General features: G+C 41.8%; 1 protein-coding gene across 1 annotated transcript in view; it reads left to right on the top strand.

Moving 5' to 3' along the window:
• Positions 1-17,971, top strand: part of MYO3A (myosin IIIA) — a gene marked incomplete at its 5' end in the record, with an annotated part of 203,401 nt that extends 185,430 nt beyond the window's left edge. The window contains 4 exons of the mRNA XM_081104147.1: positions 3,378-3,484; positions 8,433-8,473; positions 9,776-9,919; positions 17,316-17,971. Of these exons, the coding sequence (XP_080960273.1) occupies positions 3,378-3,484; positions 8,433-8,473; positions 9,776-9,919; positions 17,316-17,445 (422 nt within the window). The 3' untranslated portion in view covers positions 17,446-17,971. The remainder of the gene's footprint in view (positions 1-3,377; positions 3,485-8,432; positions 8,474-9,775; positions 9,920-17,315) is intronic.
• Between the last annotated feature and the right edge of the window lie 1,280 nt (positions 17,972-19,251).

A 19,251-nucleotide genomic window follows, 5' to 3' on the forward strand; every position in this document is an offset into this window, starting at 1 on the left:
CCCTGTGTCTTTCTGTCATCATCCCTCTGCTTGTGTCTGTGTTCTTATCTCCTTTTATAAGGACTCTAGTCCTATTGGATTAGTTCCCACCCATATGACCTCACTTTAAAGACCCTTTCTCTAAATATGATCATATTCTGAGGTACTGGAGCTTAGAAATTCAACATATGAATTTTGAGGAAACATAATTCAGCCCGTAACATGTTTCATATGATTTGTTCAGCCTATAAGTGTTCACATGAGAGAGAGGCCACTGGACAGTTAGTGAGAGCATCATGGAAGAGAGAGCCTGGAGGTGGGCACTGAAGGAGGCGGGAGATTTCAGTCTTGCTGCGAGAAGATGAGAATAAATGAAGTCATAGCTATAAACATGGCGCGTCAGGCTTCCTATGAGGTAACTAGGCTGACCAGGGAAGATAATTTTGGGGGGAAGTGGAAGGTCAAGTTCAAAATGCTGATTGAAATCATCTGGATTTAGATGTTTAGGCTTAAGGAAGTAAGAAAAAGAAGCTTCATAATTTTTTTTAATGAAATTTCTCACAAATGAAAACCAGATTTTCCTTCCTGAAATCCCACTTCAGCATTGACAGAAGTTGAGGATTATAAGACAAGGTGACATCAGTATTTTGAACCTAGTGGGGGACAGAAATAATAGTACCATTGAGGCTGTGGTATGCAGAACTCTAAATGGAGGAGAAAGGCAGCCACTGGTCCTTTTGAGTCTGAGCATTTGAGATGGAAATACCCAATAAGAAACTGGGGCAGGACGTCTAGAGGGCTGAGAAGGTCAAACCTGAGGTATACATTAGGAAGTGGTCAGTATGGAGAGCACTGTGGAAAGTATACAGAGCTAAGAGATTGGGGATTGAATCCAGAGGCAAAGGGATCATTTACTCATCCAGCAAACTTGTATTAAGCATTTACTATGTGACCAGGTTTTCCTTAAGTGCCAGGAATACTTACCTTTGTATTCCCTCAGAAACCTCATCCTCAATCATGAATGCAAGGAGTGGTCAGTAATGTTAAATGATGCGCTGAGAGATAATAAGGACAGATAAAGGGCGTTTGATTTGTCAATAAAGTGTTCACCCTTGGGCTTCTAGAAGGCAACTTCAATAGAGTCTTATAATAGAAATCAGATTGAATGGGGAAAATTTGATGAGAAAATGGAGACAAGAACAAGACTTCTTTTATTCCCAGATACTCTCCTGGCATTTATTCAAATTCCTTGTCATTTTTAAATTAATTAATCTTCATTTCAATAATAATGTTCTGATACTTTAATTCAGACTTAATAAAATTAACAATCAAGTTAAAATTTAGTCTCAGGTTGCCCTGGCCACTGTGGCTCAGTTGGTTGGAGCATCATCCCATTCACCATACACTGAAAGGTGGTGTATTCGATTCCCTCAGGGCATATATGGAGGTTGTGGGGATTTGATTCCCCCGATCCCGCCCCCCCCACCCCCTCCACCCCCCCACCCCCCACCCCACCCCCCCGCCCTGGTTGGGACATGCGCGGGAGGCAACCCATTATGATGCAATGATCTCTCTCTCTCTCTCTCTCTCTCTCTCTCTCTCTCTCCCCCCCCCCCTTTCCTCTCTCTAAAATAAATTTAATTTTTTTAAAATTTAGTCACAGGTCACTTTCATGTTTCTGAAACCATAATAATTTAATACTGTCTTTTTATATTTCCTTCCGTTCAGATTCAAATGAGTAATATAAGTGAATATGACCAATACATTTCTAAATAACACTTTGTAAGAGTCAATAGAAGCTGTTTATTAATCAGCCCTGGGACAGATGATAAGCAAAGAGAAGGAAACTAATTTTAAAAAAATACTGTGTATGGTGGTGGCAAGAATTCAGGGTTTACCATCTCTTCTTGTGCCTGTGACAGTGCAAGACAGGATGCTGACAGGGCTTTGGTATCTCAATTCTCTCCACTGTCTATTCCTGTGGAGATGGAGAGGGAGAGAGAATGGGAGATGAACTTCCAGGGATTGGTTGGAAAAGTGTGTCACTCCTTAGTCTATTACTAATCTCTATTTAACATGGTCTCATTAATAAAGACCTCATTTTCCTTTGTTTCATTTTAAAAAAATGGTAATGTAAGATAGTCATGGTTTGCTCTGATTAGCATTGTTCTGTGCGTTAAATCTCTAGGAAGTACTCTCAGCTATTGATATATCTTTGTCACCCAAAATTTCCCATATATTTTAAAATGAATGAGCTAGATGACATTAGACTGTGAATGCTGCTGTGATCAGTATGTTCACCTAGTGGGTCGAACAAGGGACTAGAAAGTCAGACACCCATGTGGCTTCTCCATCTGGTTGAACCTGATTTACACTGCCAGCCACAGTTGTTTACACATAGTAACTATTAAATATTCATTGACTTGTTTCTGTTTGACTTGCTTTGATTAGTTTTGGTTTAGAGCAATTCAGTTTCTCTGTGTATTCTTATATAAGAATCAGAGATCATTACTGTCCCCTTACTATACACAAAAATGATCTGTTAATATCTTTACATTTCAGCTAAGAAATGTATGCTCAAGTATCCGTTTAAAGTAGCATTTTCCAATAAGCACCCATGACCCTTTTCCAGCCTGATCCTTATATTCTATCAAGCCGACATTCCTTCACAATTGCAGTCATTGGATGGAGTGTCAAGAATCATGAAAAATAGGAATACGTTATGAAAAGCCTATTATCTCTGTAAATATAAAGCCGCCTATGATCACTAACAACCAAGCATGCTCTGATGATGTTGCAACCATTTGAGAACTTGGCTATAGGGACAGAAGAGGCAGAAAAGAATGACAAACTTTATTCTTTCTTGGTCATGGTTTTTAAAGTCAGGTCTGAAAATTCTAAATTTTGACAAAAGGGTTGATTAGGCTTGTAGAAAGAGTCCTTGTTTGGGCCATAACATGAGGTGGTACCTTAAAGTGAAAATCAGGCAGGTCTTAGATGGACAGTGGATGTGTGAATCTGGCGGGGGGGGGGGGGGGAGAGGAACAAAATTCTATGAGCATTATACCCGTTTTAAAAGATTTTTAGCAGCTCTGTCTCCTCTCCCCATCTACCTTCTGAACTGCAGCACACTATTCCACATCACAGACTATGCATTTCTTTTCTTCTCCTTCCCTTCTCCCCCTTAACTCTCAAAGTCATACGCCACCAGACAACTGGCAGGAAGCACATGGTGAGGAATATGATGAGGGTTGGTTGGGGGGAAAAAGGTACTTCCTCTTTCTCCCAGCTTTAGCCACAGTAGTGCATATATTATTTTTTATTTATCCCAAAAGGAAGGCATTGCTTGATGATAGTCTTTGTAATTGAATACTTGTTTATGATCACCTTTCTTGTAGGTGTTTCTAAAGGAGAGGAGCCAAAAATATTGAGACCCCCAAGACGGCCCCGGAAACCCAAAACATTAAATAACCCTGAAGACTGCACATACTATTATCTACTACATGTAAGTGGCTCACTCTTATTATCAGATGGGAGCCATAGCATCCACAAAACCATGTCCACACTAGGCCTGTCCAAAGGGAGGACTCTAAAAGGGAGACTCCCATTAGTTTCTGCTTTCCTGCCCCATCCCTGGCTGAGGACCTGGGCACGTGGCTATCCTCCAGCCATCCTCACCACCCAGGCCTCTCCCCCAGTCCTGTAACCCCATGGCCTCCTGGCAGTTTTCTCTGCTGGTCTGTTCGTCTGAGCTGTTATGCAAACATTAATCCAGAAAGAGAACTGTGTTGTAGCAGGAGCTCTCCTGAGAGGGACCTGAATGTGAATGGGTGAGGTTAGGTGAAAATGGAAGAAAGGAAGGAAAAAGAGGCATTTATTAGACACCTTTTAAATCCCAGGCCTGGACTGAGGTATGTTCACGTGCATTGGGATATCTAATCCTAGAAACAGCTTTACAGGGGCATTCCTAACTCACAGATCGGACTCTGAGACACAGATAAGGCACGTCTTAGCTGTCAAGGTCATTCATTATACTGAGGTCCTCTCACTCACTGTGGGCACCATGGGAGCTCATTGGCATCCCCCCTGCCAGCCTCCTCTTCCTCTCATGTTCCTGTTCTCTGTGAATGACGCCATCATGCACTTGGTTACCTAAGCCAAGAACCTGGTGTCACCCTGGACCTGGCCCTCTCTCATATATGACCATTCAATCTGAAGTGTGGCTTCTAGCAGCAGCGCCTCGCTCCCACTCACCCCCCTCCTCTACTCTCACAGCAACAGCCCTATTTCAGACCATCATCGTTCTTCACCTGCAGTGCTTCAGGCCCCACCTAAGGGCTTCTGATCTCAGCCTCTGTAGCCCGTGTTAGCAAATTTCTCTAAACCGTTAATTTGATCGTGTTCCTCCCTTGATAGTCCCTTTATAGCTCAGTAGCTCCCCCCGCATGAAGGCCAGACTCCTTCCGAAGCTGGATAGCAGAGCACAAAATTAGAAAGTACCAAACATGATGCTCCATAATCTTTACTAATTGCCACTGAAATGGCAATTGGCTACAGTGACTTCAACAACAGATACTGTTCTCCAGATGAGAAATTATAAGAGGCTTTGAAATAAGGAGGAATGTTTATGACTAATAGCCAACCAGTCAGAGTGGAGCAGATTCTGAGGCTCCACAAATGAGTCCCTGCCCCCAAAAAGCTTACATTGCCATTGAACAATTATTTTTTTTTAAATGAATGTACAGTGTTTTAATACATCTTGAGTTATTACCATAGTGACTGGAATCCTTTGTATAACCCCGAGTCTTTAAATCTGTGGCTTCAGTGAAAAATAAAACACAGAAAACTAGTTTATTATTATAAGTGAAAACACACCATGTTTTCATATTCACCTGGCACTTACTTGAGTTTGGGTGCCACACATAGGTGAAATTTACAGAAATGATGAGGTCCCACTCCCGTTACTCGTCAAAACATTCCCTTGCCCTACCTGGTGTGTCTCAATTGGTTGCATCATCTCATGCAACACGAGGTCACCGGCTCTGGGCACATGCTTGGGTTGTGTTCAGGAGGCAGCCTACCTATGTTTGTCTCACATCGATGTTTCTCTCTCTCTCTCTTTCTCTTCCTCTTCCTTCCTCTCTCTCTAAAAATCAATGGAAACATTAAAAGAACAACTTTCCTTTATCCATTGAAACACTGTAATTTTAAGTGGTTTTCATGAAAATCTTTCTAAAATATATTACAATGCACATTTTAACCTTTTCTTGATGACCCAAGGTCACTGCAATGAGCAGCAATGTTAGTACTTTATTCAGATCCATGTTTATCAGCGGGGCTCCCTGACCACCATGTCTAAGGCAGCACCCCATCACTCTGTGTCCCATGGCCCTGTTTCATTTTCTCAGAGCATTTATAAATATTTATGGAGCTGCTGAGCTGTGAAAATTATTTCCCTAAACCTGCTTATCATAGACAGCTGTGCTTTCAGTTGTTTTACCTATTTTTATAGCTTGTGTTTCTCCTTGAATGTCAGTTCTTACTACAGCCATTCTGACTGCCTTAACATCAATACCAGCTCTCTTCTATGATTTGATGCTCCTCATCTCTTACATCTGGGAAATGTTGCCATAGTTGTGTCCAAAATAAGAGCAGGCTGAGCCTACGAAGCATGCCTGTGGAGGGAGAACCTCAGCTGGGATTGCACACCCCGCTGTAATGGCGTGTGGGGCTGCTGTAACACGCAGAAGCTGGGCAGCCGCAAAAATGACTCAGGGCCAACAGTTTCCTCAAGAAGAGTAACTGACCACATAATTCTGAAGGCCTTCCAGTTTCATTATTTTCTCCAGTACCTTCCCTGACGATAGCAGTAGGCATTTGGCCATTCCAAGATCTTTTTCCCCCTATGATTTGTCTACTTTCTTTACCCTTGTGAAGACTTCTAAATATACAGTGTATTTCAAAAAGGAATGTGAAACTGTGTCCACCATGATATAATGGATGTGAAATTTAAAGTTTCATTATAAACCGTATTTCTTTACGGCAGGTTAGAGGGGAAGGAGTGTGATGCAGCTGAGTCTTCCAAGTCCTCTGAGCTAAGACCTCTGTTCTTTCAAAGGGCCCCTTGAGAAACACCCTCAAGGGAAAATCTCCTCCCTGAGTCCTTGTTGTTCCTTGTCTTTCTTCTTGACTGTGGTTCCTTAAGAAACTGCCATGGGACATTTGCTTCTTTATTTTCATTTAAGATTTCAATTTGGTAATTTGTAATTTCAAAACTATAATTGAAAACATTATTTGTCTTAGCAATAAATGCCCCTAATATAAAGTTCCATGGGTTAAACTTTATATTAAATCCCCTCCCGTGAGGCACAATGTGCTTCCTTCTTTATGATAAAGAATGTAGTTTCATGCTTCCCTTTTGGACTTAGCCTCTAGGAATCTAAGAGACCAACTCTAAGGCTCCATCTTAACACATTTCATTTTTGTCCTCCTTTCTTATTTACAACTTACGTTTGATTACCTTGATTGTATAATTGCTTCTATTATAAACCATCTTAAATAATTTTTGGAAATTTTTATTATGGAATTACATTTCATTAGAATATCCTAACACAGGCAAGAGTGAAGTAAAGCCTGGACAGGGTTTCCTCTTCTAAGAATTCCTGTAACTGAGAGCCAGCTCACACACACTATCTCCCAAGGGAAAAGGCAATACAGAATTAAGAGGGGTTGCCCTGGACTATTGGCTCAGTTGGTTGGAGCATGTCCAGTACACCAAAAGGTTTCAGGTTCAATCCCCGGTTGGGGCACGTACAGGAGGCAACCGATGGAAATTTCTCTTTCTCTCTATCTCCCTTCCTCTAGCTCTAAAAAAAAAATCAATAAAAATATATCCTTAGGTGAGGTTTAAAAAGGGGGAGGGGGACTTCTGGCCAGCTTGGGACTTCAAAGGCAGAACGTTATTTCATTCTTGGTTGTATAAAGGGGATCCCTGCCACACAACATCATGCTATCATTTCAGCATAATTTTGGATTATAGAAAATTGTTACCAAGAGCAAAACAGACTTTTTTTCAGACAATGGATCAAGGAGACAGGACCTCTGTCATATTAAAACAACAACAGCAACCACAGCAAACACCACCCCAGTCCCAGGGATCATTAACTGGACCACTAGGGGCCATTGTACCTATGCTGGTAATACAATTATTTCTAAGCACCTCCTAGCCCTAGGGCATTGGGTCAAGAATGTGAAGTAATAGGAAATGGGAAGGAGGACAGGAATGTAATTGGTGTCCTGCCCCTTACATTGTTATTTCCTGAAAGGTCCACTCCCAGACTTGATGCATTTAAGCATTACTTCTGCCTCGTCCATCCACTAAAGTGACAACCAATGAAAATGAAAGAAACTGTGAACTGTTTGACTCATCCAACATTTTAGTTTATTGCAAATGATGAATCATGAGAAAAAATGATTGTGTGTCTATAAATACTGGGAAAACCCTTAGTCCTTACAAACCATATTAATTGCCATTTTTATTATTTTGCACTTTTATGGTACCAGCCAAGTTGATGTCTGCATTAGGGTTTCCACAATTATAACATCTTTGGCTTGATCAAGGTGACTCTGGTATTGTTTCCTCAGCCTAAGAGATGCATTTGCTCTTGCAGCATGTAAATATATGTTCAAATATATTGAGCTAGCACACGGTGCAACCCATTAATAGTGTTACAGTACCAAAGAGGATATTGCTTTGTATGTAAGGTAAAGCACCATTTTGCTAGAGTTCAAATCAAAGTATTGATTAAAAAATATCTAATCACACCTATACTTAAATATTCTCATTTTTGCCTCGATACGTAAAGTTCTCAACTGGAAAACATTTTGCAAATGAACATAGGTATCATCTGTGCTGCTACTTTTATGCCATAAATGGACTTCTATAGTTAGTGAAGTCAGTTTCATTGGCCCGTGAACTGTTGCAGCTGCCCTCATGCCCGCCCATCTGTTTTACCTGCAGACAAGGGTGGCAAAGAAACAAGACCACAAAGCAGCCTAATTATCTGCCTAAGTCACAACTGTATTTGTAAAGAAATGGATTTTCAGGAAATTCTGACTCCCCCCGCCCCCTCCCATTTGTAGGGAGATAGACGTTATATAGTCTGTGTATAGTGGTCACTGTGGTGAACTCTTTTTTTTTTTTTTTTTTTGTATGGAATGCAAAGATTAATTTCAGTCCAGTGCTGGTGAAAATAATCACAAATTCACAATTAGTAAAAAATGAGTAAATTATATTACTTCATATCTTAAAAACATTGTATCCACTTGTTTATTGTTAAGTTGGCTTTATAGGAACAAATGTATTTATTTGTTAAGATTATAGTAATATACAAATTATATTACATTAAGACATTAATATATAGAGATTTTTAAAATTATTCTATTCCCTTTAGAAGTCAATCCAAGAAGAAAAACGAAGACCAAGGAAAGATAGGTAATTATTTTTTCTAGATTTCAACAAGTTATCAAACCAAAATATAAATATGTATGTTCAAATTAGATTAATAATCACCAGTTTTATGTGGATAGATTTGGAAAGTAGTGTGCTCTCAATGCATTTATATTACGAATGCCTATATGTGGTTTAAGATCTTGTCTACTAGCAATACACTGAGCTAGCACAGTGCAAAGCATACAGTAAGAACTCAAATAGTTTTGAATGAATTGTACTGTCACAACCCAGAATTTGCTTTTCTTGGTCCATTGATATGGTTTTGATTGGGCAATTTGAACATGCCCATGCCCAGGAACTTTCTTTCCCCAAACTCCCTTTTTGCTTTCTATTCTTGAAGACAAAACATGCTAAATCTCACTTTTACGGACTTGTTAGGAAGATAAGGTTTGTGTCACCTGCAGGTGTGGCACACTTAAATTCACACGGGTCCCCTTTACCTATAGTATTTCAGCCAACCACAACTTTACTATTTTAATATTTTGCCATTATTTCAATCAACTAATGTTCAGACAGTGTTAATTATATTGCAGGTTCTTTTGTTAGGCATGAGTGGACACAGAGTTCTTAACTTATGAAAGTTAATTTATATGTTGGCATCTGTAACTTGAAAAGCACTTTTCCCCAGAAGCACTGTAGCAACTGGTAGTTGTCCAGGCCTGTCCCTGGTGACCTCATCTGAGTCCTACAGATGCTGAGCACCACAGGCACCAAAACTGCAGTCAGAGTAGATCCAAGAATTAAAATGGTTGAGGGCACAACCCATGGGCAGGAATTAAAATCTAGCGCATACACAAAAAATGATTCCCACAAGACCAACAGGTAAGGGAGGATAGAAAGTTAGCTGTAAAGGAATAAGGAAGAGTATGACACGTTGTGTACATCAGTGTATTGACGATTGATAAAATTGGAAAATGCTATGTGTTAGTACATAAAGTGGCCCAAGGGTCAGTTGTGACCCCTGACTTAGTCTAGCCAAGCTGGAACATTGTACTCACTGGCTATTAGTAACTACTAATGCTGTGTCAAGTTGAAGGCGACAGAACCAGGACAGTCCCCTCCAGCAGTCAGTGTTCTCTTAAAGGTAAGAGGTAAAGGTTTTGTTTTTCTCTTTAATTTGTAGTATATGCTACTTTTGCACATTTCAAGACTCCTCCTATTTCTATTGACATGTATGTGTTACTCTTAAATTATAGTAAATACTTTTTAAAAACAAAGCAAGTATCCTGTAAATTACTAGAAAATTCAATTGATACTGTGGTGTGTTTGTGTGTTCATTTACAGTCAGGGAAAATTATTAGATTTGGAAGATTTCTATTATAAGGAATTTTTGCCTAATCATTCTGGACCAAAGGAACATAACCCTAGTTTACAAGAACGAAGACAACAGAGAGAACTCCAGAATCAATGTTTTAAGGCTGATGAAAGGTAATAAACTTCACATTAAAGCATAGCATTTTCAATTTCATACTCACAATCCCGTTTCTAAAGCACTTTTATTTTATGTATGACAAATCATTTAATGACAAAGCACTTACTGAATATTGCATCCTATGATTAATATGTTGTTTAAAAGTAAAACCATAAATATTATAGTAGGGTAATCAGACATCCCAGTTTTTCTAGCACAATCCTAGTTTATACTTACTTTTTGGTGTAATCATTAATTACAGCCCCCCTGCCTTTAAAAGTATCTCAGTTTGGATGATAAATTTATGGTCATATTAACCGTAAGCAATTAACCATATTCAAAATGTAGTTAACCTCAAACCAATGTAATTTTAATCACTAGTTTCTCAGTTATGCCGTGTAATTTTTCTGAATCAGTGATGTCAGACCAAACCAATATTTGGGAGAAAGATTCATATGGAAATATGTACCTGGTATTTTGGATTTATTCTCTCATTTTGCCACCGGCTTTCATTTCAAGTAACAAACAGTTTGTACTTTACTTACTACCTTGGTAATTTTTTTTTCTTTCCCCAGACAGTCTTCATAAAGTTGTAAAATTGTGGGCACATAATAAGATGGTAATGTGGTGTATGAGAAATGGGAGCAATGACAAGCCATGAAAAGCTGTTTTTCTAAAACCCTAAACAAGCATCCTAGCAACATGGGCCATCAGGGCCCTGCACCAGTCTCTTCCACAGTGTGAGATGATGCGTGAGAGAAGAGGCTTTAGAGCAGTGGTTCTCAACCTTCCTAATGCCACAACCCTTTAATACAGTTCCTCATGTTGTGGTGACCCCCAACCATAACATTATTTTCGTTGCTACTTCATAGCTGTAATTTTGCTACTGTTATGAATCGTAATGTAAATATCTGATATGCAGGATGTATTTAGGCAACCCCTGCGAAAGGGTCGTTCGACCCCCAAAGGGGTCAAGATCCACAGGTTGAGATCCGCTGCTTTAGAGTCAGACCATCTCAGACTTGGATCCTGACTCTGCTACTTAGTAGCTGAGTGACCTTGCTTATGTTCCTGGACCTCTTTAAGCCCTCGTTTCCACATCTGCAAAGGGATTTACTAATAACTGCCTCCCCATGACGTCATAAAAATGAATGAAATGATGTCTATGAAGCGCTTAACACTAGATGTGGCATAGGAGAGGCAGTCCTTAAAGACTATTACCATCTCTATTTGCTTTTCCAGAATCTACCTGAACTATGATTTCTTCTTCTTATACCCAAAAGAGGATGCATTCTTTCATCTTGGGATCAAGAACTGTAACGTGTTAGAGCTTAGAGATGTTTCAATCTAACCACAGAGTTCTAAACAGGAGAATACCAAGTGCCAGAAAGATTTAGTGGCTTCCCAAAGTCGCACATCAAGTTAGTGAACCAAAATCCAAGTGTTTTCTACTCCCTGCTCACATTGTTTTTCACCTACTTACCTGCTTCCCATTTTAACAACCCAGTCTGCCTCCCCTCCAGTGTATTTTCCCCCTTTCTCCACTGGCAGACACACACATGCTCTAAAAGCATTACATCCCTGAAGTACTGCCTGGTATTCTAGTAGTGTCTATGGATGTGTAGTTAATGCTCATTAGAATAAGAATGCTAGAAGGTAGTATTGGTTGAGTGCTTACCTTGTGTTAATCACTATGCTAAAATCTCATTTGATCCTCACAGCAACCTTCTGAGGCAGTTACTAATATTGCTCCATTTTATAGATGAATCAAAGGCTAAGTCTACAAGTTTAGTGACTGGAAATACTCACCTAAACAATAATTGATGAAGCCAGAATTTGAACATGGGCCTTCTTGAGTTTAGAGTCAAGGACCTTAACCTCTGCTCTGTATCACCTACCTAAGCAACATCCCCCCTCCCCTGCAGGGTGTTTGAGGAAGGGGTAGTAGTACATTGGTGCATGAAATGTGACCCTTATATTGAAGGAACTTGATTCTAGAAAGTATATTGATCTAACAAAGCTGAACAAGGTGACTCTGAGATGGGATTTTTTAATTAAAGAAGCTTAAAGAGACAAAACATTAAAATGGCCCTGGCCAGTGGGACTCAGTCCCTTGGAGCATAATCCCATGGATTCCAGGTCAGGGCACATACTCAATTTCAAGTTTGACCCCCGGTTGGGGGACCTATGAGAGGCAACCACTCCATGTTTCTCTCTCGCTCTTCCTTCTTCTATCTCTAAAATCAATAAAAAACATATCCTCGGGTGAGGATTTTAAAAAATACCCGAAGACACTAGGTAAATCTTGATAGGATCCTGAATTTAAAACAAAAAACAATGCAGAAAAACAGCTCTAAAGGACACTTAGGACAGTTAGAGAAACTTGAGTCTAAACTAAAAGTTGGATGGTGTTAGTACTACAGAAAGAATATAAATTGTATTATATATTAAATTATTATAGAATATATATCGTTTATATTATATATTTATAGCACATAAATATAACATATTTATATCATTTTTAATAAGTATAATATATTCTGACAATGTTATATGTATCACACACACACACACACACACACACACACACACACCCCAAGTACTGATATAACCCAGGAAGGTGTGAGTAGATCTGGGAATCAGGAACTGCAATGATGAGTTAAGAGTCTCATAATGAATAAAAATGGGGGCAGGTAGTCAGTGATTAGAGAATAGCATTAGAGAGCAACAAGAGAACTGATGTCTCCTTAGCTAATACTAAGACAGAAAGTAGTGGGGTCTCTGTTAAGCAATAGAGAGTAATGTAGGGTATTTAAGTCATAGTTGGTTTTAATTTGGACAAGAAGCTATAGGGAGGATGGGAGGGGAAGGGTGTTCCATAAAATGGAACAAGAGTTCCTCATTTTAGGGATAGGAGAATTATGAAAGAAGTGTCAGCAAAAAAAGAGGCAAAGGGATACAGTTGGGAAAGTATGAGATCTAAGTGCTCTAGACCTGAATTTGAAACCCCACTCCATTCCTCATTAGTCATATCAACTAGAATTTTCTCATTTATAGATTGAGGATAAGAAAAACTAAGGCTTTGTCATGCTGTCTTAGAATTAAAAATAATGTGTGTCATGTACCTGGCAGATAGTTGATCCTCAATATTCTTTTACCAGAAATGAGATGAACAGTAATGAGATTTCAAGTCAGTTACCCAAGATCCTCCCCATAGGTATCACCCAAAGTCCTTCCATGTCAAATATCCACTGAGCTCATGATGCCCTAAAAGACCTTCCCAAAGGTTTCTTTCTTTCCTTTTTCTTTTTTTTCAATTTTCAAGTACAGTTTACATTCAATGTTATTTTATACTAGAGGCTCAGTGCACAAAATTCAGGCCTGGCCCGCTCCCTCCCACAATCTGGTATCCCTCATTCCTTACCACCTGCCTGCTTGCTCCTTACTGCTCCTTAAGCACTACCACTACCACGGAGGCAGGAGAGACTCCTGCCACCACCACTGCGTTTGCCAGCTGTGAGCCCGGCTTCTGGCTGAGCAGTGCTCCCCCATGGGAGCGCACTGACCACCAGGGAGCAGCTTCTGCATTGAACATCTGCCCCCCTGGTGGTCAGTGCACATCATAGCGACTGGTTGTTCTGGTCGTTCCACCGTAATGGCCGTTTAGGATTTTATTATATAGATTAGTTTCAGGTGTACAGCATGATGCTTAGATAATCATAAAACTTTACAAAGTGTTCCCCCTAATGTTTCTAGTGCTCACCTGGCACCATACATAGTTAAAACAGTATTTTTGACTACATTCCCTATGCTCTACAATACATCCCCATGACTATTTTATAACTGCCAATTTGTACTTTTTAATCTCTTCACCTTTTTCACCCAGTGCCCTAAGCCCCCTTCCATCTGGCAACCATCAATCTGTTTTCTGTATCTATGATATCTATTTCTATTTTATCTGTCAGTTTATTTTGTTCATTATAGTCCACATATACGTGAGATCATATGATATTTGTCTTTCCCTGACTGGCTTGTTTCACTTAGCTTAATACCCTCTTGGTCCATCCATGTTGTCACAAATGATAAGATTTTATTCTTTTTTATGGCTGAGTAGTATTCCATTGTGTAAATGTACCACAGCTTTTATATGTACTCATTTACTGATGGGCACTTGGGCTGCATCCAAATCTTTGCTACTGTAAATAATGCTGAATGAACATAAGAATGCATATATTCTTTCAAATCAGTCTTTTGGTTTCTTGGGATATGGAATCACTGAGTCATAAGGCACGTCCATTTGTAATGTTTTTTGAGGACCTTCCATACAGTTTTCTGTAGTGGCTGCACCAATCTGTATTCCCACCAGCAGTGCACAAGGGTTCCCTTTTCTCCATATCCTCACTAACACTTACTGTTCGTTGATTTATTGATGGTAGCCATTCTGACAGGTGTGAGGTAATATTTCATTTTGATTTTCGTTTGCATTTCTTTAATGACTGTGACATTGAGCATCTTTTCATATGTCTATTGGCCATTTGTATGTCCTCTTTGGAGAAGTATATTTTTAGATTCTCTGTTTACTTTTAATTGGATTGTTTGGGTTTTTTGATGTTGAATTGTGTGAGTTCTCTATAAGTTTTGGATATGAGCCCATTATCAAGTGCATCATTGGTGAATGTGTTTTCCCATTCAGTCGCTGTCTTTTTGTTTTGTTGATAGTTTCCTTTGTTGTGCAAAACCCAAAGGATTTCTTTTTTAAAATTCTTTATTCAGCGTGGGCTAGAATAAAAGCCTATTTCATCTGCAGAAATTCTAGTCTTTCCTTTCTAGCTGGTCAGTATTTTCACTCATTTGCATATACCTTCAATGACCTTGCCCCTTTCTCCTTCAGTTATATTCAACTGGTAAGCCTCAGTGCTGGGTAAACCCAGCTTCCTACCCAATCTATACATGTACCCATGTAGGTGAATGTAGCTTTAAAAAAAAAAACAGTCTATTATCATTTAAAACTTATGACCACACACATTAGGCAGGCACTTAAGAGTCATTTTGAATACTACATTTCCCTAAAAATCCATTATGCAACTTTCCCAGTTCATTCTTTCAGACTTCCTCTTCTCTCATCAAACCCTCATAATCTACTCACTCTCATCAGACAACCTCTTTTCCTAAGAAAACAACAGTAGAGAACAGATACATGCTTCCACCACCATATCTATCACTTATTCATATACCTCCCTCAGTTTAGCATGGATGACTGTCCTCCAGGTAAGACCAAACCTTCCTTTTGTGCACAGAATCCAGTTCCTTCCTCTACTCAAGAACACTGTCCTGCAATTGTCCCCTCACTTCTCTGTATCTTGAACATTTGTTCTCTTTACAACATCATTCCTGACAATTTGTGAACAGGATGCAGTTGGACCCATCATAAAATATAGCCTTGACTCAGTCCCCTGCCAAACCACTCATGTTCCTGTTCTACATTATAGCAAGGGTAATACATGAGGATGACTCAACCTCCTCCGTGTCCTCTCTTCCCAATCTCTCTTGAGCCACTTCACTCTTGAACTACTCCACTGAAAATGTCCCTGCCAAGGCCACCAGTGACCTCTATTTTGCCATATGCCATTATCTATTCTCAATCTTTATCTCACTCTATCAACATTGAACATGTTTTCTTTACAATTACTCCTTTTTTCCTTTAAACATCTCTTTCCATTTGCCCCCAGGATAGGACTTCTCTTGCTTTGCCTCCTACCTCCCTGACTCCTCCTCATTATTCTCCTTTGCTGAGTCTTCCTCATTTCACTGATCTCTCAACCATTCGAGTGTCCCAGTCCTTTGCTTTGTCAACATATACACTCAAGACCTTAAGTATCATCTATTTACTTAAAATTCCTGAACTGAAATATCTAGCCTAAATCAGGACTTGTGTAGCTAACTGCCTATTCAATACCCCCTCTTGGATGTCTAATAAGTAAACTTAGTATAACCAAAACCAAAATCTTTACCTCCACCCCCCAAAAAATACTATTCTGCAGCCTTCCCCAGCTCAAATGGCAACCCCATTTTTCTAGGTGAGTAAGCGAGAAACCTTAGGGACATTCTCGATTCCTTTTCTTTATGTCCTATATCCAATCCATCAGCAAACTCTTTCAGTTCTACCTACCAAATATGACCAGAACCTGATCAATGTCTTACCTCCTCTAGAAGCCTTAACAGACCTCCCTACTTCCTCTCTGAGAGTCAGGTCCCTTTAGGAAGCATTCTTCTGCTCAGAACTCTCCAATGTTTCTGTCACTCTAAATAATATTCAAGTCCTTGCCATGGTCTCAAAGCACTAAATTATCTGCCATACTATCCCCTCATTCCTCCTGCTCTCACCCCTTGCTACTCTTCCTCTGGCTTGCTCCATTTAAGCCTCAATGGCCTCCTTGCTGTCCCTTGAGCACAATATATACACTGTAGTCTTGGAAACTTTTCATTGTTCGACTGTCATCCTGGAATGACTGTCATTCCCTCAGAAATCTGCCTGGCCCACTCCTCCCCTTCCTTCAGCTCTCTCCTCACGTGCCACCTTATTAGAAAGGCCTTTCCTGACCACTAGGAAATGGCTTGTCTACACATACACACACACACACACCCCCACTCTTTCCCATTAGCTACTTAATTGGTCTGTCTAGCTCCTCTTACCATCTGGTATTAGAAGCTATCTGTGGTCCTTTCCCATACTAGACTATAAACTCCATGAGAGCAAGGACTTCTGCTCACTCATCACCTGCACTGGTGGCTGACACTTAGTGGGTGCTCGGTAAAATGGATGAATCTCCGTGGCTGCCTTTTATGTGTACAGGCTTCCCCAGGGAACGCTGTAGAATCCAAAGGTAATCATTGGCAGGGTTTCCCAGCGGTAGGAAATTTGGCCCAACAGCCTTATTGAAAATGCCTACAGGGCTAACACCAACTGCTAGCTAGCCCAGTGGTGTGTTAGATTTGGCAGGGGGGTTTTTAAGAAACACTTGAGCAGTGTAAAAATGCAAAATAATGGTTGTCTATTAGGCAACTAAAGTAAGTACTTGTTTATTGGTTGTGAGCTATTTCAAGCTCAAAGAAGCTAGTCTTTCTGAACTACACATTCGCTGGTGCTTTACTTAGCTGTCATTCAAACACAAAGTCACCAGGTTCCACCAGCTCTTCTGCTCCTCAGCTTAGAGGAGCTTTGAAAACCTGCTGAGAAAAATTATCGCAGATCCGTTTGACCACGACCCTGGTAACTTAAATGTACGGTTTTCAAATGCCTGACCATGGTGGAATGTGTGGAGAAGAATGTGTAGACTCGGCTAACTCGGGGTGGGCGGGGATGCGCTGCAAGTGATGGCGCCACTGACGCTTGGCTCTGGGTCTCGCTGGCAGGTGCTGGGCGGTGGAGGATCCCCAGAAGGAGGAGGAGGAGGGGGAGAATGGACCCTCGAGCAATCCCTACGACTACAGGAGGCTCCTGCGCAAAACCTCCCAGCGCCGGCGCCTGGTCCAGCAGGTGTAGCCATCTGCCACAGTGGCAGCCGCAGCCGTAATGTGCCCGAGACTGCTGCTTGCAGGGTCCAAAGCGCTGAAGTCTGGACCCCGATTTTGGCAGGGGCTACCCACTGCGCTCTCCATGGAGGGCCTCGGCCAGCTTTGGCGCTCGGAGGGGGAAGACCTGGAAGCTCTTTCGACGCCCACTGGCTGCGCTCCCTCACCCTCCACTCCCACCAGCCCACCAGCGCCTGTCGCTGGCCCCCAATGCAGCTCTTTGTTCACTTGGCTGCCGCACTCCTTCTGATGACTGGAAGGCGCCTGATCTCTCGTTGACCCCCCCCCCCTCTCATTTTGGGCGACTTCAAAGAGTTCCTACTTCCTGGAAACGCCTCTCCCAGACCCCCGGCACAGTCGTGAGCGGGTTGAGTCTCTTAAAACAGAATAAATCCTGAGGAGAAGCGTGAGGATGTGGGGAAGTTTTGAAGATGAACTTAAACTCGTGCTTTGCCTTCCCGTGGTTATTAAGTTACTAAATAAAGGAAGTGCCTTGGAGAGTCGTGGCTTTCTGGGCCTGTGCATGTCTTCCCCTGGGGGGTCTAGCTCCTGTGGTCCTGCTGTGCAGGCTGGGATGACCAGGGAGGGGGGCGAGGCGCCTGGCCTTCTGTTTCCACCAGTGAACAACTCACCACCAGCACGCCAAAGGCTCATATGAAATTACAACCTGTACTTGTGACACAAACGTTTCCTCCAAATCTCCAAACCCACCAACACAAACACTGAGCACACACACACACACCCAGCCTGCCCAAACACTGTGGCTTCCTTTGGCCCTGCCTATAACATTTTTGGTCCACTACTGAATGAACTGTCAGATGTTTTAGGTTCTCCCCGTCTGCAGATTTGAAGCAATCTCCCAGCTCTGAATTTTGTTGAATTTAAGATGGAGGGGCCCTAGGCAGTTTGGCTCAGTGGATAGAGTGTGAGCCTGCAGACTGAAGGGTCCCAGGTTCCATTGGAGTCAAGGGCACATGCCCAGGTTGCAGGCTCCATCCCCAGTAGGGGGCGTGAAGGAAGCAGCCAATCAATGATTCTCTCTCATCACGGATGTTTCTCTCTCCCTTCCTCTCTGAAATCAACAATATATACTAGAAATTTGAAATTCATGCAAGGTCCTTGGCCCCGCCACCGCCCACCGCCCACCGCCTCCACGGGGCCAGGGGTCTCTGCTGCGGTGCCCTCTCCCTTTGTCCAGAAGGATGTCCGGTTTAATTAGCATATTATGCTAACCCTCCGTGTCTTTGAGACCTGGTGAGGGCACAGGAAGGGTGGCGGGGTGGTTCCATCGAGGACTGATTGGAAGGAGGGTTCTGGCTAGGATGGGGCTTGCACCATCTGCCTTGTCCCAGCTCCTACACCCATGGCCCAGAGACAGGAGACTTTGGGGAACTATTCGAGGACAAGGCGAGGGCACGTGCGCTGGCCGCTTGTGTTTGTTGTGCCACTTGGTCACCTGGATGTAAGTTTTTCTCCATCCCACTGAATGGGCGCTCACAGGCCCCCAGAGATGACTCATGCAAACTCTTAATTTTACAAATGAGACGCGCCCCAGGGGCAACCTCGTACTGAGACCCGGCTGAGATCCAAGGCCAAGTGCACTCTATTTAGGCCTGCTCTTTCCCTGGGTTCGCGCCGTGGCCGCCGCCGGGGTTGCGACCCAGAGGAGAAACACCCGGGGCTGTGCGGCTCGCGTCCGAGCTGCGGCGGGCGGCGGGGCGGGGCCGGGCCCCGACACCCATGAAACCTGCTCCGCAGGACACGGCTCACTGGCGGG

The sequence above is a fragment of the Myotis nattereri genome (assembly GCF_964212035.1).
Source record: "Myotis nattereri genome assembly, chromosome: 1".
NCBI lineage: Eukaryota > Metazoa > Chordata > Mammalia > Chiroptera > Vespertilionidae > Myotis > Myotis nattereri.